This window comes from Carcharodon carcharias, chromosome 3 (genome assembly GCF_017639515.1).
Source record: "Carcharodon carcharias isolate sCarCar2 chromosome 3, sCarCar2.pri, whole genome shotgun sequence".
In the NCBI taxonomy this organism is placed as follows: Eukaryota; Metazoa; Chordata; class Chondrichthyes; order Lamniformes; family Lamnidae; genus Carcharodon; species Carcharodon carcharias.
Genome location: NC_054469.1, coordinates 34,631,030 through 34,658,859, shown reverse-complemented (window position 1 = coordinate 34,658,859; position 27,830 = coordinate 34,631,030). Strand labels below are relative to the sequence as shown.

General features: G+C 41.0%; 1 protein-coding gene across 3 annotated transcripts in view; it reads right to left on the bottom strand.

Annotated features, from left to right (window-relative positions):
• The window catches only part of dnajb6b (DnaJ heat shock protein family (Hsp40) member B6b), a 168,841-nt gene that overhangs the window by 17,122 nt on the left and 123,889 nt on the right, over positions 1-27,830 (bottom strand). For 2 of the 3 annotated variants that reach the window (XM_041183891.1, XM_041183892.1), the window contains one exon: positions 5,162-5,374. The exons of the other annotated variant lie outside the window; for it this stretch is intronic. In XM_041183891.1, the coding sequence (XP_041039825.1) occupies positions 5,162-5,374 (213 nt within the window). The remainder of the gene's footprint in view (positions 1-5,161; positions 5,375-27,830) is intronic. 3 annotated transcript variants of the gene reach the window in all.

Sequence of the window (27,830 nt, the reverse complement as noted above, 5' to 3'; positions counted from 1 at the left end):
TTTTGTGAACAGTTCTGACCATAAGACGTAGGTGCAGAAGTAGGCCATTCGGCCCATTGAGTCTGCTCTGCCATTCATTGATGAATCTGATAATCCTCAACTCCACTTAGCTGCCTTTTCCCCATAACCCTTGATTCCCTTACTGATTAAAATCTGCCTGTCTTAGCCTTGAATGTACTTAATGACCCAGCCTCTACAGCCCTCTGCGGTAAAGAATACTACAGATTCACTACCCTCTGAAAGAAGAAATTCCTCCTCATCTCTTTCTAAAATGGGTGACCCTTTACTCTGAGATTATGCCCTCTGGTCCTATACTCTCCCACAAGGGGAAACAACCTCTCAGCATCTACCCTGTCAAGCCCCCTAAGGATCTTATATGTTTCAATAAGGTCGCCTCTCATTCTTCTAAACTCCAATATGAGTACAGGCCCAACCTACTCAACCACTCCTCATAAGAGAATCCCTCCATACCTGGGATCAACCTAGTGAACCTTCTCTGGACTGTCTCCAATGCCAGTATATCTTTCCTTAGGTAAGGGAACCAAAACTGTTCACAGTATTCTAGATGTTTTTGTTTTTCTTTTTCTTTTTATTTTTGTTTTTATTTCAGATTTCCAGCATCTGCAATATTTTGCTTTTATCACAGTATTCTAGGTGTGGTCTATCTCGTGCCTTGTATAGTTTTAGCCAGACTTCCCTATTTTTATACTCCATTCTCTTTGAAATAAAGGCCAACATTCCATTTGCCTAACCTATTACCTTCTGAACTTGTATAATAGCTTTTTGGGATTAATGCACGAGGACCCCCAAACCCTTCTGTGCTGCTGCTTTCCTCGGTCTTTCTCCATTTAAATAATATTCAGCTCAGCTCCTCGATTCTTCCTGCATAAGTGCATAACCTCACACTTTCCCACATTATATTCCATCTGCTACGTTTTTGCCCACTCACTTAAACTGTCTATATCCCTCTGTAGACTCTTCGTATCATCCTCACCACTTGCCTTCCCACCTGTCTTTTGTCATCCGCAAGCTTGGTGATATTACATTCATTTCCCTCATCCAAGATTACAGGAAGGACGTAATTGCTCTGGAGATAGTATAGAGGAGATTTACAAGAAGATTGCCACAGCTTGAAAATTGCATCTATGTTTTTTTTTTATTTTTTAGCCAGCAGGCCAGAGGCTGAATGGCTTCTTTCTGTGCTGTAACTTTTCTATGGTTCTATGATTTGGCAACTGAAAATAGGGGACATCTTATAAGCGAATCACCATGGTTTACTCTATGGACCACACTTTGGGGGGAGACGTTTGCGTAGTGGCAATGTCACTGGACTGGTAATCCAGAGTCCCATGCTAATGCTCTAGGGACCTGGGTGCAAATCCGACTACAGTAGCTGGTGGAAAAATTCACTTACAGAAAAAAATTGGAACTTGAAAGCTAGCCTTAGTAATGGTAACCATAAAAATATCATCTATAGTCATAAAAACTCATCAGGTTCACTTAAGTCCTACTGTCCTTACCCGGTCTGGCCCACATATAACTCCGTACCCACAGTAATGTGGTTGACTCTTAACTGCCCTCTGAAATGGCCTAGCAAACCACTCAGTTCAAGGGCAATTAGGGGTGGGCAACAAATGCTGGTCTTGCCAGTGACACCCACATCCCATGAAAAAATAAAAAAAACCTACCTGGCCTGCTTTGGAACTTCTGACATCACCTGTGTCTCTCTGATTCTCAACCTCCCACTCTCCTATTTTATGGGCAAGATGCGCACCCGACCCGATCGGGCGTAAAATCATGCGCGATGACATCAGGCGAGCGTCCCGACATCATTGCACACTTGCGCAATATTTCGGTCAGCAGGCGCGCGTGAGAGTCTGCATCACGCCTGCCGACAATTAAGAGGCCTATTAGGGCCCTTAATCAAATAACTGAATGCTATTTTCCGCTGCCCTTCCAGCCTAATGGCTGGCGGGCAGGTGAATCAGCCAGGCAGCCTTTGGATTTTCTATGAAACGTCATCTATGGGCAGGATGAGATTTCCAGCAGTAATTTAAAAAAATTAAACATTTTCAACGTCATTTTTAACATGTCCCTGTTTATGTGACTGAGTCACATGTGGGGACATGTTTATATCATTTGTAAAATCTTAATTGGCCAGTGTACAATTCTTCAACTCTCTGAGGCAGCTCTGTGCCCTCAGAGAGCTGTCATTGCGTGCTTCCCCACGCATGCACAGATTTCCGCGCTCGCCCTCCTCCCTGCCCCCACCCCGGCAGCGCTGAGAGTTTTAGCGCACCTTTCACGCTGGTTGGCCGTTAATTGGCTAGCCAGCGTGAAACTGTGGTTGGGGCCCGATCCCGGGCGACACTCCATTTCACTGCCATTCCTGGGTCCGTCCGCCAAGCCCACACGACGGGGTATAATCCTGCTCTATGTTTCCATTTCCCTCCCTACTCCCCATTAACCTGTCTCAGGCTCAGTTTCCTCCTTATCTCTGTGTGGAGATGGCAGTTTGCTAAACAGTTACTTCACGCTGAACAAAGTTTCCTGCTCTCTACAGAGCCATGGTGACCGATAGGAAATGTTATGTGTAAGTCAAAAAAAAGACACGAAAATTCCAAATTCTGAATAAAAGGGCAGGGGTTATCGTCTTACACGTAATACGTGAATATACACAGAGCTACTGACTTGAATACCCGCTGTAGCATTTATGAAAACCTGCAACAATCTGAGGATTGAATAAACAGATGAGAACGGAGATTATCCGCTTTTTAAGTAAATCTCACTTAACAGCCTTTCTCAGTATTTTTTCCTTTGTATTTTGTACGTTTCAAACAAGACAATAATTTAATACTGGATATTGTTCCATTAATTTACAAGTCTGCTAGAGCTTGATTTAATGGCGTAAATGCCCTGAGCTATCTAATAATGGGCACAGATCTCTCCGAATCAAACTAAGTGGCAGCATAAAGATAGCTTCAATTGTGAGTATAAAAACTCTTAAGAAAAGGGGTTAGAGAGCCCAAACAAACCCCACTACTGAACACACTGCATCACCATCTTACCACAATTCAATATCATCATCAACCGTTACCCTTTGTCTACCAGACAGGTGTGTAAACAGGGCATTTTCCAAAATTTGTAGGCATGCAGAGCAAAGTGCACTCTTCAATTTCTAATTTAAATCATTTTGTACCTTTTAAGTTTAGTTTAAGTTCAACCATCAAAAGAAGTGCAGCAGCAAGCGTTGAGACTGCATTCCCAACATTTCTCACTGATGGAAGGATGCCAACAAGCTTAGAAATAGTTGACTTACTATTGGTTCATAAAATGGTCTGTGGTAATAAGGTAGTACTACTAATCCAACCACCTATTCTCAGTCTCATTATTGTGAGCTATACACATTATATAGCTGTTACTGCACTATTTAAGGAGTAGATGAGAAGATGTGCTAATCCTGCCGCTACATGTGCACACATTGCCCATACATCACCTCATGTGATATTCCTGCAACATGTTACATGAACTGTTGTGGCTAAAGGTGGTTTGTTTGTTTGGGGATAAACTAAATCCTGAGCCATCATTGTTGTCTTTGATAAGGTCCCTCTGTTACCTCAGCATGTACCTGGCTGGTTCCATACCATCCTGTTTAAATTTGATTTTTAAAAAATGATAAGCAGGTTCTGGCTCTGACAATTCATTCACATATTTTCAGTCTCAGTATACCTGCCACAAGTGGTGCCCTTACTGCCCTGCTCAACTATTCACATAGTTTATGCTAATGTGCTTCCCAATTAGGTACAGGCAAGCAGTACTTGTAAAAATCTATCTCACCACAACAGATAAGTGACAGAAGTTGTGCTTAAAGTGAAGCTTTGAAGAATAAGACCTTTGACGTGCCAATTTTCATATCTTGGGATTTGACTTCCTGAATTGGCTCTGCTGCAGATTTGGCAGGTTGGGGCATTTCTAAAGACCGGTCACAATTTCAGCGTTCAATCTATCCCACTATTCACAAATCCCTTTGTAATAGTCTACTTTTTGGTCAATTCCTTATGGGAACTTCTGTAGCAAAGAATAGTTTCACCTGAAGGCTGGTATTCTGTTCCCGCTTCCCAATAATCAACATGCTGATGATTTTAGAATGGGAACAGCTAGATCACTGATCAGGAATTTATTTTTTTATTCATTCATGGGATGTGGGTGTCGCTGGCTAGGCCAGTATTTATTGCCCATCCCTAACTGCCCTTGGTCAGGGGGCATTTAAGAGTCAACCACTCTGTGGGTCTGGAGTCACATGTAGACCAGACCAGGTAAGAATGGCAGATTTCCTTCCCTAGTCAGCCAGATGGGTTTTCACGACAATGATTTCATGGTCATCATTAGACTTTTAATTCCAGATTTTTATTGAATTTAAATTTCACCATCTGCTGTGGTGGGATTCGAACCCAGGTCCCCAGAGTATTACCCTGGGTCTCTGGATTTCTAGTCCAGTGACAATACCACTATGCCCTGCCAAATACTGTGGAGGTGTCAGAAGAGAAAGAGCACAACTAAATAACTCAGGAGAGTTTGGATGTGATTTTTAAGGAATTTGGCTGAGGTTTAGTGAACAGATTTTTTTTAATATAAATAATAATTTGTATTTTAGTCAAGAGAACATTTAATAGAATCAGAGAAACTTACAGCACAGACCACAGAAGGAGACCATTCGGACCATGATGCCTGTGCTGGCTTTTTGAAAGAGCAGCTGTGCTTAGTCTCACATGCTTGAAAGCATTTGAGCATGCTTTGTAACCCAGAGATTTCTCAAGGCTATAGTATTTCTTCCTGTACTGACACACATCACACAACTTTTAACCATATATAAAATGGAGCACTTGTATGAAGCGCTTTTGGAAGTTTCTGTTTGTTGTTAGTTCAGGAATAGCACTCTTCAAAGCATGAATTAGCATTGCCCTAAGATTGATGGGCCTTTTTTAGTAATGCACTCTGTGCTTACCACAAACTAAGAGAGGCCAGAACTAGCTTCTCCCAGGTGAAGGCTAGCACACTGAACAACATCGGAAAACCTTAACTGGAGAACTGCTTTTCTTATTTTGATCAATGCCCAATTGCTCAGTGTTCCTCTTTCCCATTTCTTGTCTTGGATTCACACCTGCTGGACTGGAAATGGCTCCCTCCTCAGGGACACTGTAGGCCATTGCTGGCGATCCGACATCCTCTTCCTCTTCAACACGATACTGGTAATCGTATTTCGGGTAGGACGTGGAATGCTGCCGTGAAGAACGGTTGTAAGATGAATGACCTGGTAAGGCCTGTTGTCCTCGCTGTCTAAGCTCTGTTGCTAAGGCATGTTCATCTTCAACTCCTGAAACAGAATGATAATATATAGTGCAAATTATATTCAGACTGGAGCCCAGGCCATTTTGTTAGCAGAGAACCACCAAACATCCTTACTAAAACTGAGTGTCATGTGTCACTTCTCCATTGCTCTCTCCTCTAAATCGGAAGGTTGAGAGTTTGTCTCTCATTCCAGGACTTGAGCACAAAATCTAGGCTAACACTTCAGTTGCAGCGCTGAGGGAGAGCTGCACTGCTGGAGGAATCAACTTTCAGAGGAGGATTTAAACCTAAACTGTTCTCTCAGGTGGATGTAAAAAAATTCCTATGACGCTATTTGGAGAACAGGGGAGTTCTCCCAATGTCCTGGACAATACCTACCCTCAACCAACATAAGTAAAATAGTAGATTATCTGGCAATTCATCTTTGCAGTTTGTGGAACCTTGCTGGGTGCAAATTGAATGCTGCATTTCCTATATTACAGCAGCAATTACATTTCAAAAGATCACTTTGGCTCTAAAGTGCTCAGGAAGATCTGATGTCTTGAAAGGTGCAGTATAAATGCAAGTCCTTTTTTAACCTTTTGGGCTGAACTTATGACCAGCTTGTAAGAAATAAAAGCTTGAAATCACAGCATGCAACATCAATGTATGAACTCTTAGTATGGCATTAATTTGTCAGTTATTTAATTTTAAACAGTTCAACTCCATGTCTAAACAGTGGACAAATAATTTCATAAAAATGTCAAGAATTCTTATGCTTAGATTGCACTGAACAATTTTTTGATTTGAGTGTAATAGATTCTAATTTAATTTAACAAAGCTTGACAGCTAAGTGTCAGTTATCAGTTAATTGGTACATTTGCCATGGCAACACCTCTACCAATCAGAGTCCACTTGCCATCCAATCAACACTCTCTTCTCATGCAGCTTCAACTGTTGTTCCTTTTACCATTTGGTTTTATTGCAAATTTCCCTGATGAGTGCAAGTGAAAAGGTTCAACAACCTGTCTTTTTTTAGCAATATTCAAGTTCTGCACTACCAAACTATTTGTAATAGATTTGTTTACATTACCACTTGATCCTGATATACTTTCTGCAAATTACATTCATTTTAACTAATTATTCAGCAAACCCTGTTTAATCTATATGAAAAAAATATAGCACATATCAGCACAGAAACACAAACCACTTACTACTTGTATTTTTCAGAAACTACAGTAGATCATTCGAAGCCCCACTTCAATAATTGGACCTTAAATGATCTGGAGTCACAAGCACAATGGTTAAATTTGCAGCTGATGCAAAGCTGATGAAGGTGGTGCATACCAAAGCTGAACAGGAAAAGCTGCAGGAGAATTTGAACATACTTGGCTTTCGGGCAGGCAGGTAGAAGATGAAATTCAATGCAGAGAAATGCAAAGGGCTTTACAAATCCAAGAAGAATTAAGTAGAAAGGAGTAATATACATGACAACAGTGAGATCAGCAACAAGTTGTTGATTTTAGGATTTTATAGGGACTAGAAAGACCATGACAAATGTTTCACCTTGGCTCAAAGAACAGAACTAAGCAATACAGCCTGCATCTGAAGAGAGTTAAATTGAAAATCACAGTACACCAATGGTAAATCTATGAAACAAGCACCTTGAGGACATGGTAGGAGCAGATGGCATTTATTCATTCAAATGCAAATTAGATAGATTTCGTTCAGAAGGTAATATTTTGGGATCCAACATGTGAAGCATTTGAGACATGACATGAGCTAAGTATAGCATAATTGGGAGGAACAGGTGTCTAGATGTATGGTTCCCATAGCTTTTGGTGACTGGTATTTTCCTTGCCTCCTTTATGTCATATGCACAATGATTACAATTAGTAGTGCCATTATCTTTGTATCATGTGACTACCAGGATGGTAGAAGGGGAACTGGATGGACCTTGGTCTTTTTTTGTCCAGCAATTTCTATATTCCATGTGTTTTTCCATGCAATTCACCTATATTATCATCCACTGACAAATGCTATTCAGCTATAGAGCAGATGGCAGCACTACCATTAAATGTCTTTCTGTAGTTGGAGGAAAATTAATATCACTGTGCATGAAATGGATGGTGTTGGATGAACATAGTAATACTTACTTTTACCTTAAGGAAGGGAATTGTTTTAACAGTTATGAAATTGGGATGTTTTATTACTGTTTGGAAAGTACAGATTAGAGAGGCACAGGGTTATATTATAACCTTATCTATGAAACAATAGTCTTCGCTATAGAATGATTTTGGTGGGCAAACATATGAGACATTAGATTAGACTTGAGAACTGGCACAAACATTAATTCCCCTCATAACACATCTATTGACGCATCCATCCACAGTTATTATTTTAGGAGCAGCCACCCTTGTTAGATAAGTCTTGCATATGCCAGCTGGAAGTTCTTTGCTGCCACGTTAAACAATAAACACCACAATGCTCTTTGAATTATCAAAATGAGTTGACAGAAGAGTGTTTCTAATGCACACAAAGAACCAGTTTAACAAAAAGGATTGTCTGTCCCAGTTGTCAGCCTTAATCTCAGCAGGTTTACTTTTCAAGTTGCAGCCAGCTGCAAGACCCATGTGTCAGGAACTAATAGTGCTAGCACAGATCTCGCATAGTATAAAAGCAACCACAGTGTCCTGACAAGAGCAAAAGCAATGCATGCTGATGGTATGCAATGTGTGCTTAGTTAATCTATTCTCATATTAATGGATGTAGCCAGTGTTGACAAGTATACAAGTAACATCCCAGAAGCAGTTATAAACAAGGAAATTGAGTGGTGGAGGAAGTTAGGAAAATTACAGTCACCAGAGAAGTGGTACTGAGTAAATTGTTGGAGCTGTGGACTGACAAGAGCCTGGGTCCTGAAGGACTTCTTCCAAGGGTCTTAAAAGAAGTGTCTAGTGAGATAGTTGATGCATTAATTTTAATTTTCCAAAACTCTCCAGATTGGGGGAAGGTTCCATTAGATTGGAAGATAGCAAAAAGGGAGGGAGACAGAAAGCAGGAAACTACAGCTTAACATCTGTCGTAGGGAAAATGTTAGAAGCTATTATTAAAGAAGTTATAGCAGGGCACATGGATAACTCAAGGTCATCAGGCAGAGTCAACATGGTTTTGTAAAAGGGAAATCGTGTTCAACCAACTTATTGCAGTTCTTTGAGGAAGTAACATGTTTTGTGGGTAAAGGGGAACCGGTGGATGTACTGTACTTAGATTTCCAGAAGGCATTTGATAAAGTGCCATATCAAAGGTTATTGTGGAAAAAGCTCATGGTGTAAGGGGTAACATATCAGCATGGATAGAAGACTGGTTGGCTAACAGGAAGCAGAGAGTAGGCAAAAACGGGTCTTTTTAAGGTTGGCAAGAAATAATGAATGGTGTGCCACAGCGATCAGTGCTGGGACCTCAGCTGTTCATAATTTATATAAATAACTTGGATGAAGGGATTGAAGGGATGGTTGCCAAATACGCTGATGACACAAAGATAGGTCGGGAAGTAAGCTGTGAAGGGGACATAAGGAGACTATAAAAAGATATAGATAGGTTAAGTGAGTGGGCAAATGTCTAGCAAATGGAGTATAATGTGGGGAAATGTGAAATCGTCCATTTTGGCAGGAAGAATAGAAGAGAAGCATATTATCTAAATGGCGAGTGATTGCAGAGCTTTGAGGTGCAGAGAGATCTGGGTGTCCTCGTGCACGAATAACAAAAGGCAGGTACAGCAAGTAATTAGTAAAGCTAATAGAATGTTATCATTTATTGCAAGAGGAATTGAATACAAAAGTAGGGAGGTTCTGCTTCAGCTGTACAGGACACCAGTGAGACCCACGTTTGGAATACGATGTACAGTATTGGTCACCTTATTTAAGGAAGGATGTAAGTCCATTAGAAGCAGTTCAGAGAAGGTTTACCAGACTAATACCTGGAATGGGTGGATTGTCTTATGAGGAAAGGTTGGACAGACTAGGCTTGTATCCGCTGGAGTTTAGAAGATCAAGAGGCGACTTGATTGAAACATATAAGATCCTGAGGGGTCTTGACAGGGTGGATGTGGAGAGGATGTTTCCTCTTGTGGAAGAATCTAGAACTAGGTGTCACTGTTTAAAAATAAGGGGTCGCCCATTTAAAACAGAGATGAGGTGAATTTTTTTCACTCAGGAGGTTGAGAGTCTTTGGAACTCTCTTCCTGAAATGGTGGTGGAAGCAGAGTCTCTGAATATTTTAAGGCAGAAGTGGGTGGATTCTTGGTAAGCAAGGTGGTGTTGGGTTATCGGGGGTAAGTGAAATGCAGGTTTCAGGTTACTATCGGGTCAGCCATGATCTTATTAAATGGCGGAGCAGGCTCGAGCAGCTGAATGGCCTACTCCTGCTCCTTGTTTGTATGTTCGCATTCAAATATACTTCCTCTAATCAGAAAAAGAAAAGGCATGAAAAAATAAATATTGCGATTCATCTTGTTATTTAAAGGTGTCATGATGTATAAAATTATTCCTGGGCATCCTACATGGGCTCCTGGTCCAGCAATGCCTCAAATTCTCATCCTTATTTTCAAGTGCCTTCAGGGCTTCTCAACTCTCTACCTCTGTGACAGCCTCCAGCCCTATAACCTTCCGAGATCACTGCACTCCTCCAGTTCTGGTCTCTTGCACATCCCTGATTTTAATCACTCCACCTTCGGCGGCCGTGGCTTAAGTTGCCTCAGCCTCAAATTCTGGAATTCTCTCCCTAAATCTTGTTATCTCTATCTTCCCGTTTAAGATGATCTTTAAAACCAACCTTTTTGACCAAGCTTTTGCTCATCTGTCCTAAGATCTCTGTGGGTGGCTGCATGGCAATTTTTATTTGATAATGCTCCCATGAAGAGCCTTGGGGCATTTTACAACACTAAAGGCACTGCATAAATGCAAGTTATTGTTGTTGGGTATGTCTTTGATCTGCCAAACTGGAGTCCCCGACCTAAGTTATGTTTTTATGATCAGGGTCTGTGCCCTTCCTGTGCAGGCCCTGCTAGTCAAATATCTTGTGACACACTGCATCCTAGGAGCAGTTTGCCCGCAGAAGAGCCACAGCAGTGGGAGATACACTTAACCCATCCCACTCAAAGAAAAAGATCTTTTAAAGCAATACTGATGTCCATGCTTCGTGTATGAATATAATAGTGCTATATAGTTTGATTTTTTTCCCCTAATTTTACTTTATTTAAATAAAAGGACCTGTACTGAAAAACTGAGCCAGAAAGATGATTAGATGATTAAGAATGGTCTTTATGGTCTCCCATTATGTCAAGCCTTACTGACCTGGATGGTTCAATCCTTATGTTGAGTTAACTGCTCAAAACCAGCATAGCGAAAAACAAGCTACCACTGGCCTCAGATTTGGAACAAAGGAACAGAAGTTGGTCATTTAGCCTCTTGAGTCTGTTCCGCCATTCATTTAGATCATGGTTGACCTGAACATTTACTCCATCTATCTGCCTTTGTTCTGCAACCTTAATAGCTTTGCCTAACAAAAATCTGTCAATTTTAGCGTCAAGTGTCCTTACTGTGGGAGTGAGTGAGAACAGGACTGGGGTGGGTGAGAACAAGGTCAGGGGTGAGTGAGGATGGGGTCAGGTTTAGCTGTCATCCCTCGGTCATATAATAACCTGCCAACATTCCAAGATCAAAACTCAGATATTAAATGAAGACCACTTGAGTGAGCCACTCAATGAGATGGTTCCCTGGCACCTGCACAGTGCAGGGATGGAAATTTGTGCCAGAATTGTAAAACGGTTTTATGACACAATGAAAGGGACAGTCATAATTGTTTGTCAAATCTAATGGGCTAATGACTTGCTTCCATTAACCGTGCATCCTACCTAGCAAGACAATAAGAATGCAGCAAAGCTATAAATCAACGCATCCATATTGAAAACCAATAATTAAAATCTAACTCTTACACTTTAGGGAAAATGATGCTTATTTTATAAAATCAGCAGGCAGACCTTTGGACCCAGTAAACATAGTCAGATATTTTGTAAGTGTTTCAAGCACATTGTATACTGATGCATTGCAAGAATGTTACACATAATAATGGCTAGATGTTGCTTTGGTGCATTGAAAATATATGCAAATACGATGTGAAATTGTCAGATATACAATTAAGTAGGATTGACTACATTATGAATACATTCCCACACAACCTTTGGATAGCAATGTACTACTATAATTAACCTCAGAGACGCTGCGTTAGGGCAGCATACTAATGAGATACAATTTTATATCACTGTGGAATTTCAAGGCAAGTATTAATTCTGTTGTCTATTAAAATAGCACTTGTATTCTTAGCAAAACAATAGTGACTTACCTTACGTCATTTGACATTTAAATTAAAATATAGAGCACAGAGATTATGAAGGCAATTTTGAAAGGTGGGGGAGACCATTATAAACACAAATAATTATTTTGGAGCTATTCCAATTGAGTTTCAAATGAAATATGAGGGAGCACCACATACATATATTTCAGACTTCAAGTATAATGGGACCTAAAAACTGGAACATAATTACTTTCGATGAGCTTTGTTATAACTCATTCCATTTATTTCCTGGTCCTAATTACATCCAGAAACATATATTTTACAAAAACTAATTTGTCACATTGAACTGGTTGCTGTGAATTTTAGATTATTGTTAGTTGATATATTTTCTAATTTTTCCTCTTTGCTCCTTTCCTCTCCTGAAGGCACAGGCTACCATTTGGATACTACTCCATGAGTAACAGGGACCAGTAATATTATCACAAATTGCATTATTCATAGGTGAGCTCAGACAGAGAACATCAATAGCTATTTGTCCATATGGACTGTGACAAATACAGATAACAGGCTGGATTTTTATGACAGACTCAGGAATCGTAAGTCACACCATTTACCAACATCACGTTCCCAAGTTCTGAACAAACTCACATGCACCTTACTTCCCCCCAGGGAGTTGGGGCTCGGCTGGAGTAAAGGCCACCATATCATGAAACAGGCCCAAAGTGGGAACGGAAGCATGTAGATGCCGATGCCAGCAGGCTAGAAGGCTGTGTCCATTCACAGGGATATCAGCCCAGTCCTATTCATGAGTATTAGGCCCCCCTAGCCTCTCCCATCCCTATGCATCCTCTATATGCCCCCCCTCATTTCACCCATGGATCTTTCATACCCACTAACCCAGAATGCACCGTTGGCAAAATTCATAATCCCTATAACACTGGGAAGTCTTTGAAATTCTCATGAAATATTTAACCAATCATCTACTCAAATCCACTTTAAAAACTGCTCTTCTTAGGGGCTCATAAAACTGTCAATCAAACAAAACCCTCTTCAAAGCACTTCAATTCTATCAACTGCTCATACAACTATTCAACAATCACAGCCCCCTTCACAGCTGCGTAGACATCTCTTGCTGAGCTGGGTCTTGGAGTTCAGCCAAACATTCATAATGGGATTCCATTGCACAACTGTATAAACAAATCCTTCAGAGTTAAATATAATTGAGCCTTTGAAGTTCCCTGAACAGATGGCTAGCCATTTTCCGAAAGGTTCAACAGATGAACTTTTAATCAAAGATGTCAGACATCTGTTCAGCTATTTCAAAGGCTCAAAAGACGTCTGAACTTTAAATCAATGTAAAAAAACAAGTACAGGGTCCAGATGACACATTAATATTTGGTTTTTAGTACTGTTGAATGCAAAAGTTTATGCACTGGAGATTATACTCTAATGCATCTGAACAGTTACACAAGGCTGGTCAATTTAATGGTCACTTATCTTTTAAGGACAGAGCCCCATAATCAATCACTGCATCAAACACATACTTAACTTATACAGCATCTAACTATTACATCTGAAGTTGGCAAGACATTTTAAAATTACCTGCCACTGGCATGGGGTGTCCACCCAAACTGTCAGAGCTGATCTCAGGCCTGATCATTTTACAAACGGAGGTCACTGTCTCCCTTGAGAGGCAAAGCCTCCTTCAGCATTACACCTCCGACATATTGAGGTAGCTGCATCGCCGTCTGTAAGCCATGGCAGCAGGATAGCGGCATTTTCTACAGCCCCTTCTGCCTTGGACTTCCTGTTGGCCCTGCACCTCGAGTGCCTGCACCTCACCTCCCACAGGTCCCTCCCCTGGAAGCTGCACTGGGACACCTGGTCTCCTCTCCCTTCTGCCCCTCTCTTCCTCCTCAGAGGAGGTGCTTCCAGCGGAGAGCACAATCCCCATTACCAGGGTAAGGGAAGGCTGTCTGATACCTGGAAGGGTCCACACAGTCCGAATCCTCAGGGGGCCTTGGAAATACCAATGAGTCCTGAAATGAAGTGTGGAAATGCTAAGAATGAAGCCCCGAACCAAGAGGAAGCTGCCAGATACCGAGAAGCCACCAGCAGCAAACTATTAACTCCTCACAACTCACACCGGCAATGCTGCTGACCCTTCTTATCCCACCCATGGATGGGGTTTTGCAAACTGTGGGCTGCCCGCCTTCCCATTTTGCCCATGTGACGAGCAAAAAAATCGCACAGGTAACGTTAAATTGCCATCAGTTGGGTTGTTAAGGGCTTTAACTGGCTTCTTAATTAATGGCGGGCGCAGCTCGAGTCCCACGCACACCTACCAACCGAAATATCATGTGAGTGCATGATGAGGTCAGGACGCTCGCCTAACATTATCGCGCGTCATTTTACGCATGTTCGAGTCAGACGTGCGCCCACCCAACGACCAGAAAATTCTGCCTTACGTTTTCAACCCTGGCATCCTATTTGACCCTGAGCTGAGCTTCTGGCTCCATATCATTTCCCATCGCCAAGACAGCCTACTTCCACCTCTACAATTGCCTCTCTCTGTCCTTCCTTAGTCTTTCAGCTGCTGAAACGCTCATCCAAGCCTTTACTACTTCTAACCTTGACTATCCCAGTGCTATTCTTGCTGGCGTCTCACCTTGGACCGTCTATATATTTGAGTTCACCCAAAATTCTGCTGTCCATATATTAAGTGAAACCAGCAGCTCCCAGTCTGGCAACACCCTGATTTTATAACTTTTATTCTTATTTTCATATTCCGCCTCGCCCCTCTTTATTTCTTAACTTCCTCCAGCGCTGCAACCCTACACTACATAAAAGCAAGACGTTTTTGTTGTTGTTGTCGAGACGATAAATGGACATTTAAAATCTATAACCAGTGATACACACTTGTTGTTTGTCATGCTTGCTTCCTTTTGTCACGTCTTTTGCAACACTTTTGCCGTGGTACTTTGTTATTTGGTTCCCAGCAAAACAGCACTAAACCAGAACTGAAGAAATGAATAACTCACCAGAAAGGAAAACAGCTGGTAAATTGCTAATGAGAAAATACTAAGAAATCATGGGAATATCTAATCCTGAACACCCAGGAAAAACTATTTAAAAAATTATAAAAGGAACAGAATTATTGAAAAAATCATTGCCCTTTCTCATGTTGCATTTGTTCTCAATAACTAGGAGTTTCTGATACCCAAAATACAGTTATGAACAAAACAAAAATGAAGTACTAATGTATCTCAGAAAAACATGATTAAATTGATCAATTGACAATTGCTATCGCTTTTAAGGGCTTCATTAAAATTTTTACTTGAATGCTTCAGCCTCTGAAATCTGGACTTGGTACTTCTGCTGAGAGTTGTGTGACACGTTTAGCTGAAGTGAAATCCTGCTTCAGAGTATATTCAGTGTGCACTATTTCCCATGGAGCATAATTATCGTTTTATTAGTCCAATTGATATAGTGGTTGCCTTCAGCGTCTAACAATATCCATGGGCTGTTCTTCGCAATTATTTGAAGATAACAAATTTCATAAGCAAGGTTTGTGTTGAACGTGTTTTTTAAACAGAGGCTGCGTGTGAGAGTAAGAAAAAGAAACCAGTAAAATTTTTTATGCACCATTCTATCTTCTTACATTCTAAATGTATTGTGCATTCGACCCTAAGTTATCACACTTCGATAGCATTTAAGACAAAGAAGTCACAATAATGAGAACAAAAACAGAATTACCTGGAAAAACTCAGCAGGTCTGGCAGCATCGGCGGAGAAGAAAAGAGTTAAAAGAGTTAAAAGAGCACAATAATGAGAGCTAGTCCACCATGTAGGAGCATATGAGAATGATGGGCAGGAAAAGACCAGCTGGCCCATTAAGCCTCCCATGCCATGATAGCTTGGCCATTACATTTAAATGTTCCTTTCCTCTACCAACCTCAACATCCTCTCCCACCACTCCACGTTCACAGTCCTGTAATTTCCTGGGCGAGGGGAAAAAGGGAAAATATACTTTAAAATTCCTCTCCTACCCTCTCAGGTGATTAAAACCAGCCCTGGAGACCACACGGACCAAATATTACCAATAAAGACACCTTTTATATGAATATAAGAATACAAAAGAATTCTGAACTTATTTGCATGTGTTTTATTAAAGGGTTGGAAAGTTGTCTTGGCATGTGATTAACTAGACTTTCATTGAAGTTTGCAAAACATCGAGATGGTAAAAGGTAGATATTCTTTTTCTGATCAATAGGCTGAATTGTTAGACTTGCCCTGCAGCACTATTACAGAATTATGTCATTACCAAAACATTGAATTTCATTAAATATTTACTGAATTTGCACTAACCATGTGAATGTAGTGTATTAACACAATAATACAAATTCAATGAATCATCAATCAAATGATGAGTTTTGATAACATTTTGTCTCCACACGGGATATGATGCTCAGTATTTACTCTCTAACAGCTTTAGTTGTTTCAACCACACACACTGCAGCAAATCCCACAGTAAGCAAACACTTCCTTAGCAACCACTCTGCCACCAATCGAAATAAAAAGGTCCCTGCAGTCACAGTCATGAGACATACACAACCAATGATTAATTTGTTACTGTGATGATGTTACAATGCATCACATTATCTTGACCTTTGCTAACAAAAATGTTAATACAAATCTGGTGTGCAGTTAATGCTTGCCAATGCTTCACAAGTGATATTTACATGGCATATACATCATAATTTGATGGGGGCAGGGGAAGAGGGTGAAATTCCTCTAATCGATGATTTTAGTGAAAAAAGTTGATGGAAGTACAAGGTAGAACTCTTGCTTTGCATTCACGCCAACAAAGAACATGAGAAATAGGAACAGATGTAGGCCATACTGCTAAGTTGGCAAACTGACAGTAGGAATTTCAAGCCAGTTTGACCCAACCCAATGCACAGGGGTAATTATACAGCACAGAAACTGCTGACAATCAAGCACCTATCTACTCTAATCCCATTTTCTAGCACTTGGCCCGTAGCCCTGTATGCTATGGTGTTTCAAGTGCTCAAGTAAATACTTCTTACATGTTGTGAGGGTTCCCGCCTCTACCACCCCTCAGGCAGTGTGTTCCAGATTCCAATTCACTCTCTGGGTAAAAAAAAACTTTCCTCAAACCCCCTCTAAACCTCTTGCCAAACCTCCAACCCTTAACTTAAATCTATAACCCCTGGTTATTGACACCTCCGCTAAGGGGAAAAGTTTCTTCCTATCTACCCTATCTATGCCCCTCACAATTTTGTGTACCTCTATCAGATCCCTCTTCAGCCTTCTCTGCTCTAAGGAAAACAACCCTAGCCTATCCAGTCTCTCTTTATAGCTGAAACGCTCCAGCTCAATCAACATCCTGGTGAATCTCCTCAGCACCCTCTCTAGTGTAATCACATCCTTCCTATAGTGTGGCAACCAGAACTGCACACAGGACTCCAACTGTGGCCTAACTAGTGCTTTATACAGCTCCAAAAAACCTCCCTGCTCTTATATTCTATGCCTCAGCTAATAAAGGCAAGTGTCCCATATGCCTTCTTAACTACCTTAGCTACCTGTGCTGCTACCTTCAGGGATCAATGGACATATACACCAAGGTCCCTCTGATCCTCTGCTGAATATACTCCATTATTTGGTCAATTCAGCTGTTCATCAAATATTGCCACAAATTTTCCATGTACACCACATAGGCAGCAATCTACCAAAGTGGATCACATGCCTGTTATTGAATAGCAACAACAACTTGTGTTGTACTTGTCTCATTGGACAGGTTCTATATGGGGGACATTCAATCCACTTTGCCTTCCCTATGCTGCTTCAGTTGTTTAACAACCTCCTAAGTACAGATCACAGCCAATTAAGAGGATTGGTACTTCTCTCTTTCCATTGGCTAGTCCTTTTATGGAAGATTAGAGTCCAAATTTTAAGCTACAGTTGAAGAGCAGTGAACCAGGAGACACTATTATTTCCAAGAACTTTCAGCAACCTGGAGTTAATCTTTGAATAGCATCTTGGTAATAACTTCTAGATTTATAAATAAAATAAGACCAAAAAATAGAAATAGAGACAAAACCAATATTATTTCTAGCATCCCTTTAACATAGAAGTGAAGCCAAATGTTGAGATAGATATTTGTATTGTATTGAAATCTAATGGCATTAATGAATTGTGTTGCACTGCTTTTGGTTTCACCAAACCTTATGTGATGGGCCTGAAAAACACATGTATATTCAATCTTTCTTTAAACCAACATACACTTCAACAATCATAATCCTAAACAATATTCATTAAAAATGGAAAAGGCAGGCAAACTGCTGAAGGGAAGCATCTGTTTTTCTCCCTCCACAGATGCTTTCCTGACTGAGTGTTTCTCCAGTAGTTTCTGTTTCCATTAGAAACGTACTTGGCTCAACACATTTATTTTGTGGCCGCCATTGCACATCTTATAAATTATGGCAATATAATTAAGTCATGATTATAGACAAATATTCATTTAAGCAATATACTTGCAACTTATAACAACAGTAAAATTGAAAAGACATTTATAGTCGCAATAAAACAATAACCTCAGCACTAATGGACCAAATGCAACAAAAGGTTCCTGGACAAATGCACCACAGAAAGCATACAAACCTGATGGTCCACTTAAATTGTCAGGTGTTCTTGCTATCATATTAATGTAATATAGATCACCCCCATTTGAAAACCACGCACGTTCCAAAATGCATTTTATATTTTCTTATTTATTCATGGGAAGTGGGCATTGCTGGCTAGGCCAACACTTATTACCCATCCCTAATTGTCCTTGAGAAGGTGATGGTGAGCGCCATCTAGAACCACTGCTGTTATTGTGGTGTAGGTACATGCACAGTGTTATTAGATAGGAAGTTTCAAGATTTGGACCCATTGAAACTGAAGGAATGGTAATATATTTCCAAATTCGGATGGTGTGTGACTTGGAGGGAAGCCTGAGATGGTGGTGTTCCCATGTGCCTGCTGATATTATTCTTCTAAATGGTAGAGTGTGTGGGTTTGGAAGGTGCCATTGAAAAAGCTTTGGCGAATTGCTGCAGTACATCTTGTAGATGGTAATAAACATGGCAGCCACAGTGTGCTAGAGGTTAATCAAGTGGACTGATTTGTCCTGGTGGGATCAAACTTCTTCAGTATGTTGGAGCTGCACTCATCTAGGCAAGCGGAGAGTATTCCATCATGCTTCTGGCTTGTGCTTTGTAGATGGTGGAAAGGCTTTGGCAGTCAGGAGGTGAGTTACATGCCATAGGATACCCAGCCTCTCACCTGCTCTTGTAGCCACTGTATTTATGCGGTTAGTTCAGTTGAGTTTCTGGTCCATTGGGACCCCCCCGGATGTGGATGCTGCGGAATTCAGTTATGGTAATGTTGTTGAATGTCAAAGGGAGATGGTTAGATCACTCTTGTTGGAGATGGTCACTGTCATATCCATAGCAAATGTTATTTTCCACAATGGAACTGAACACTACAATTATCAGTGGACATCCTCACAACTGATTTCATGATGGAGGAAAGGTCATTGATGAAGCAGCTGAAGATGATTGGGTCTAGGACACTGCCCTGCGGAATTCTTGTAGCGATGTCCCTGCTGAAATGATTGGCCTCCAACCATCTTTCTTTATACCAGATATGACACCACCCAATAGAGAGCTTTCCCCCATTTCCAGTTTTACTAGGGATCCTTGATGCCACACTCAGTAAAATGCTGCCAAAGGCAGTCACTCTCACCTCACCTCTGGAATTCAGCTCTTTTGTCAATGTTTGAGCCAAGGCTGTAATGAGGCCTGGTGCCAAGTGGCCTTGGCGGAAGCCAAACTGAGCATCGGTGAGTAGGTTATTGCTGAGTGCTGCTTGGTAGCATTTTCAACTACACCTCCCATTACTTCACTGGTGATCAATTAGGCTGATTAAGCAGTAGTTGCTCGGATTGAATTTTTCCGGCTTTTTGTGGACAGGACATACCTGAGCAATTTTCCACATTGTCGGGTAGGTGCCAGAGTTGTAGCGGTGTTGGAACAGCTACAATATAAACTCAGTATCTTGATGATATTTATTTAGAAGTTCAGTTAATGATTGGGTTTAAAATTTCAGTCATAGGCACAGGAGTTGCTTGGTAATTTACGCTGACCCTCTTTTCAGACCATCTTTTCATTACTGGAAATGAAGGCCATCAGAAAAGGTTCGGTTGCAACAGGGTGTGCAGTTATCAGGGTCAAAACCTTGCAGTTTCTGAAGCAAGCCCACAATACATTTTTGTTAGATTCCAATATACTTACAATGCTAGCCTTGAGAAAATGTTTATGTCAAAGTAAGAGTGTAATTTTGGAGTCGTCTCTATTATTTACTTTTTGAAGTTGCTTGACTTCAAAGCTTTTCCACATTAACCTTTTCACAGCAACATGAAAGACAAAGTTATTGATATGGGGATGGAAGCTGAATATGTTTTTCTGATTCTATTTGACAGGTAGACAGTGAAAATAGCCAATGACAAGAAACGGAAGCTAATAAGTGGGAATTGTTGCAGCAAAAACATTAAATACAAAATTGTGGAAATAATTATGTGGGAAAAGGGGGTTGCAAAAACCCATTGATGACTTCGACCAGCTTCAATTAAGTTGCAAAGTGATGATAGTCTGCAATGATTCTTCCTCATTGCTTTCCCATAGCAACTCACTTGAGCCAGGGTCAGGGATCCTATTCCTAGGCCTTTGTAAACACTGCTCCTTAGTCAACTGCTAGTACAAGCACTTATTTCTCAATGCTTCCCACAGTAACTTAGAATGAAAAGTGGTGGCATATCAATCACAGCTTCTCCAATGTACTTTGCCAGCAAGCTGAATAAAGTACAATGAAAAACAATATGTAGAAGTTGTTGACTAATATCAGAGGTCAAATTGTCTTTCCCAATTATTGTAACAAACATGCTATGGTGCTCATATTAAATCTTTAATGAATGCAAAAACATGAACTTTATAAATAGTGCTTCAAGGGATCTCATCCTCATTAAGGCCAGCAAAACTCAGTGGCATGGTAACCAAATAGCTGTGGTGGTGGACTAACATTCTAGAGGTCATCTGCTGTAAAGTGAATTCATGTAAAATCCGGCCATAATGAAATCTGACAGATTATTGTGAAAACCTAACTGGTTCAGTAATGTCTATCAGAGAATGGAACCTGTCATCCTACCTAGTCTAACCTACACAACTCTAGCATCCTGTGGTTAAGTCTCAATGGCTGAGGACAATCAGGGACTAGCCAGCACTGCGCACATCCCAAGAATAGCTAAAAACCACAATTAGATTGTGCAAAACTGTTGATTAAAATTGCTGTTGGAATTATTTTAAGAAATAGGGAATAATATTAATATTTGTACAAAATTAGTAGATAACCTGTTTTACTAGAATCTTTGAATGTTACTTTTGACATATATTATCTTAAATCATAAGTAGGACTACTGACCCTCTAAGTCACTTTTAAGTTACATTCCTCCAATGGCCTTGTTCCTTTTTCCTGTTAACTGATCATATGAGCAAGGAAGCAATTCAAAAGTATTTAGCAAAAGCAAAGGGAAAAAATCTTGGCCAAAATTGACCGCTGAAAGACATTTGTATCGAAAAAATCTGTTATGATGTCCACAGAACTTAACCAAATTACGAGTAAAGGAATTAGATATCAAATATTTAGGAAGCTTTTTTTTTTGAAGGATGTGTAGCTGTATAAATACTGTGGCTACAAGAGCAGATCAGAAGCTAGGAATCCTGTGGCAAGTAACTCACCTCCCGACCCCTCAAATCCTGTCCACTAGCTACAAGGCACAAGTTAGGAGTGTGATGGAATACTCTCCACTGGCCTGAATGAGTGCAGCTCCAGCAACAATCAAGAAGCTTGACACCATCCAGGACAAAGCAGTCCGCTTGATTAACACCTTTTCCACAAACATTCACTCCCTCAACCACCGACAAACAGTGGCAGCAGTGTCCACCATCGACAAGATGCACTGCAGAAACTCACCAAGGCTCCTTAGACAAGGCTTCCAAACCCACGACCACTACTATCTAGAAGGACAAAGGCAGCAGATACATGGGAACACCATCACGTGGAAGTTCCCCTCCAAGTTGCTCACCATCCCGACTTGGAAATCTATTGCTGTTCCTTCACTGTCGCTGGGTCAAAACCCTGGAGCTCCCTCCCTAACAGCAGTGTGGGTGCACCTACACCACAGGGACTGCAGCGGTTCAAGAAGGCAGCTCACCACAACCTTCTCAAGGGCAATTAAGGATGGGCAATAAATGCTGGCCTAGCCAGAGCTGCCCACATCCCATCCTGTAAATGAGTAAAAAACATTCTGTGCAGCAAAAACTGACAAAGCAAGCAGAATGTTACAGTACATTGCCAGATCATTTAAGCACAGCTCCAAAGAAATAACACTGGCTTTTTGGGGTCATATTGCAAAATGGGTGACAGCAAATCAACAGCTTGTTCTGCATCTCCTGATTGAAGCCAGGCGCATCCATAGGATTGTGATCTGTAGAGAATCATATCGTTCAAAAAATGAAGATGACCCTACAGATATATACTCTTTCTGCTTCATTGCATCCACTATACACTGTAGGATCATGCCAAAGTAATCCAATTCAGAAAGACGGATCCCTACAAAATAGCCATAGCAAATGTAAGGGCAGGTCTGCCAAAGACAGTAGCATGAAGAATATAAAATGTGCATAAGGAATTGGTACTCAGTGCATAATATTTAAAACACAGAAGTAGACAATTCAGTCCAACAGGTCCATGCCATTGTTAATGCTCCACCCTTCTTTATCTAACTTCATCAAAATATCCTTCAATTCCTTTCACCCTCAAATGTTTATCTAGATTTCCCTTAAATGCTTCTATGCCAGTCACTTTTATGACACCTTGTAGTTGCAAGTTCCACATTCTAACCATCAACTTGGTAAAGAAGTCTCTCCTGAATTTGTATTGGATACATTTGTGACTATTTGATATTTTACATTGGTTATGGTCTCCCACACAAGTGGAAACATCTCTACGCATACCATATCAAACCCTTAAAGGCCGCTATCAGGTCAGCCCTCAGTCTTCTCTTGTCTAGAGAATAAGGGGGAAGAAAAAGCCATCAGGCCCAATGTTCACTCGATATGTTAGAAGATACGACCTTTGAAGTTAATGATTGGCCAGCAGCTAGTAGAATGGGATTTAAATACACAAAGAGAGGTCATGAGATTGTCACAGATCCTGGGGACAGTTCATTCTCATGATTTGGCAGGTAGTCTCATATTGTAAGGGTGCATTGAAAGTACCTCTGCTGACAGTGTTTGGAAATTCAGAGCAGCCCACTCATAAGATAAGGAGACTTGTTTTTTTTTCCCCAATGTTGCTCAAGTATTATTAATGAAATGATGGTTGTGGGCTAAATGACATTTGCCTTGTGACTTTTGGGAAATTTCCAACAGTACTCATACCTGCTCTCAGCTACAGCATAGAATAGGATTGACAGATCTGGTTAAACATATTTCTGGAGCTTTGATAAACATCGCTTGATATGTGTCTGCAATTCTTGTACTGAGCAGCCTATTTGCTATACTGTTCACTGAGCAGCTGTGGACAGCCTCTATTAGACATTGTTCCTACATTCCAGGTTCTCCAACAGTTTTTACGGTTTACAAATGTTTGGAACACATACAAACTAACATAAAGCAGACTTCAGACCAAGCTCCTGACAACACCTTAGATTGAATTGTGAAGGAGAAAAGGTTCAACCTAATGGAGCAGGAAGACCTGCACCGGCAAAACATTCTTTAAGCATCAGCACCTTCACCTGAAACTCTACAGCCAATACTGAACCAGCAGTTTGTTTCATACGCAAAGTAATTTAAGTAATCCTCAAATATCATAAAACTACAAAGCTCAAGCTTCAGCTTCTCATAGGTCCAACATCTCATTGTTCAAATATATATATTACAATTGTAAATTACCAGTAGATGGTCTGGACCTGCTCATTTGTCTGTCCAACTGTGTGGAAATCTACCTTTTATAAGAAGGCAATAAATAGCCAATCAAAATATACACTTTCTGCCATTACCAAGCCATCCTTATTCAATCAAATCCACTAACAAAAACATCATTGCCTTCAAGGAAGGGGTGAGGAGAATTTGGTTTTCCTGTATTTTTTAAAAAGAACTTCAAAAGACAGGAAACAGTACAAGATAGGGGTCAATCACAACATTACTGCAGCATGCGATGACACAAACATTTATCCTTTTTGTCCTGGCTTGTTTGCAGCAATGCCCAGGAAATTGGTTGTAAAATAGTTGGCAAGTGGTTGTTTTTTTTTTATAATGGAGAATAGGAGACAGTGGTTTTCCCCAGTGGTTAGTTATATATATATAAAATAACTTGAATATTGGAATATTAAAGTTTCATATTTGCCGATGATACCAAACTTGGAGATGAGGGTGATACCAACTGACTGCTGCAGAACATAGGTATGCTAGTAGAATGAGCAGACAGGTGACAGATGGAATTTAATATTGAGAAGTATGAGGTGATGCATTTTGGCAGAAGCTATAGGAGAGGCAATATATATACTTAGTGGCACAGTTTCCAAAGATTGTGCATGGAGACAGGGTCCTGGGGGTTCATGTGCATAGATCTTTGAAGGTGGCAGGACTTACTGAGAGAGTAATTAGCAAAACACATGAAGAAGAAATTTTTCTTGCAGTGTGTGGTAATGACCTGAAACTCGCTGCCTTTGAGGATGATAGGAGGGGAAATTATCAATGATCTCAAATTGAAATTGGATGGGCACTTGAGGGAAGTAAACCTGCAGGGCTATGCTATAAAGCGAAAGAATGGGACTGACTGGATTGCTCTGCAGAGAGGTGGCAGAGATTTGATGGCCCGTCAATTTCTCCACCTCCTTCAGAGCCATAATGATACCGTGAGATTGGTCCTTGATTCTGCAGACCACCCCATCCCCCCACCAGCCACGACTGACAACACAGGAAGGTTGTGAACCCAAGCACAGAAATACTTCAAAAGAAGACTCCATAAATGATCAAGAAAGCTCTTCTATTTTCTTTCAGAAGACTTCTAAACATAATTTTCAGAACTTAGCCACAGATTTTGGCTGTTGCTTTGAACTCACAATATAAATCACAGTGACAGCAGCCATTTTAAAATACATTCGTGATATCAAATAGACAAGCATTCCAGTAAGAAAAGTGAAAGGAAGCTATGTACAAAACAAGTTCAGGAAATACAGCCTGAAACTATTAAGCAGTTTTTAAAGAGTGTCACCAAAATGTTTAATGCCAACAAGAGTCTCTTTTGTAATCTTAACTTAGATATCATGTTGTCTCATACACTTTTACACAAACTTACTACAAAAAATATTATGACTTGACTTAATGGCTACTTGCATACTGTCCTCAGTAAGAGACTGGATTGCGTCTTGTCTTGGCACAAAACATGTTGTATAGTTAACTTACACTAATTGGATACACAAACTACATTGGTTATAACCTTCAAAACATTGAAATTTGGCCTTTAGGACTTTCATGCAATGCGTTATACTTAGTATATTATCAAAATGTGTAGGGGTAAAAATTCAATTATTGGTGCTTTCAGGTGCAGGGGTTGTGATTGGCAAACCTTGTGCTGCACGCTCAACACTGGACCAGCCATCATGTATGTCTAGCAAGTGCTTCAGCCAACCTGCACCTCTTAAAAGCAGCCTGCTCCTCTTAAAGTGAGTTGCACTCATTAAACAGAAACTGCTGTGGTCTGATAAAAACAAAAAACTGCGGATGCTGGAAATCCAAAACAAAAACAGAAATACCTGGAAAAACTCAGCAAGTCTTTGGTTATCTTTTGGTTAACACCTTCAACAACTCTTTGTTCTTTTATCTGTGACATATTTTGGCTATCTCCTCCTATCACTGCTTGCTTGTCCCAACAACAACCCCCCCTTCTTCCCCCCACCCCCCACACTCCCTAAACCAGCTTATATTTCACCCCTTTCCCATTTCTACTTAATTCTGTTGAAGGGTCATGAGGACTCGAAACGTCAACTTTGTTCTTCTCCACAGATGCTGTCAGACCTGCTGAGTTTTTCCAGGTATTTCTGTTTTTGTAGTGCTGTGGTCTGACTCTGGAGGAAATGGAACACCAGGTGGAGCAGCAGGCAAGAGAGAGGGTTCCCAGTTTCTGATATGGGACTGGATGCATTAGTACAAGAGGTGGAAAGGAAGGGTGAAGCAATATTTCTGCAGGAGATCAATTCCTCCAGTCTGACTTTGAGGATCCACAGTTGTGCCACAAGTAGTTCAATGATCTCGCATAGGTCATTTTATAAGGACATTTTTTTTTTTATTCATTCACGGGATGTGGGCTTCGCTGGCTAGGCCAGGATTTATAGCCCATCCCTAGTTGCCCTTGAGAAGGTGACAGTGAGCTGCCTTCTTGGACCATGGGGTGTAGGTACACCCACAGTGCTGTTAGGAAGGGAGACAGTGAAGGAATGGCGATATATTTCCAAGTCAGGATAGTGAGTGACTTGGAGGGGTATTTCCAGGTGATGGTGTTCTCATCTATCTGCTGCCCCTGTCCTTCTAAATAGTAGTGGTCATGGGTTTGGAAGCTGCTGTCTAAGGAGCCTTGGTGAGTTTCTGCAGTGCGCAATTAACCTCTCACGCTGCTCAATGCACCACAACTCCATCACTCACCCAGCAGCAATCTCTAGCATCAGGACTCAAGGGCTAAATTCAAATGCTGCACCTCAGTGCCACACACTATCCCATGTTACCAGCCTAACACCCACTGCTCACTGTTTCTGCATACTTCTAGCTATTCATCCAATGCTGGCACATCATGCAAAAATTGCAACACAATCACTATCATTCTTCCATCGTGCTTGGAAAACAAGGGGACAGACATACCAGCATCACCTCAGCCCTCTGGAAAAGATGGTGCCATGGGACAGACAGCTGTGACAGAGCCCAATGCATCCAAAAACTTCTCATATTCCACGTCCCTACATCCTGCTATCAGGCATGTAAGTGAAAGCTGTAGATAGTGTGACCATGGACCTGGTGCTTATTTCAAGATTTTGACTAAGGGGACACTGTGATGACCAGTAGCATTTGGATTAATGGCGGGGAATTGTGCAGCAACTGTGATGATGGGTCTTAGGAAACCAGAATGTCAGTTTTGTTTGTCCTTCGAGGCAAAGATGATCATATCCATCATCTGGGGTGTTTGCCTGGGTTCCAATGGGTATAGAGGTGATTTGGCTAAGGCCGATCTATACCCGGAAGGTTCTTCTGCAAGTGGGACATTATTTCCTTTCCTCGAGTTCTCTCTCTGCCTCTGATGTGCACTTGCTTTCAAAGGAGGCTGCTTCATCTTTATTTGGTTTTGCCAAATGCAGCAATCCAGGGTGAGCTTCTCCCAAAGCTCGAGGTCGATATCAAAACTCCTAAGTGAAACTTTCAGAAGGTCCTTGTAGTGCTTCCTTTGACTGCCACGAGAGGGCATCCCAGATTCAAGCTCTCCATGGAAGATCCACTTTGGTAAGTGAGCGTCAGACATTCTAGCTCCATGACCAGCCCAACTCAGTTAGGACTATCTCAATATGGTGTGGATGCCAGTTCGGGTGTGCAGCTCAGCATCTGTTATTTTGTCCTGCTATCTGATCTTCAGAAGCTTCCAAAGGCAGCTCAAGTGAAAATTGTTCAGCTTCTTGGCATGATGCTGGTATACAGTCCAAATCTTCCATGCGTAGAGCAGAGTGGACGGGACTGTTGCTCAATAGACTTTCAGTTTGGTACACAGAATTACTCCTCTTCATTCCGAGACTGATGTTCAAAGTCTGCTAAGGGATAGGCTTGCTTTGGCAATTCTTGCACATATCTCTTTGTCAAAATAGTCAGCTCGAGAGAGTGGGCTACCAAGTTCATTTATCCACTGCTAATGGGTTCTGGTCAGGGACTGAAACCTTAGGCTTGAAGTAGGGCTTTCCTGGAACAGGCTGGTACATTACATCA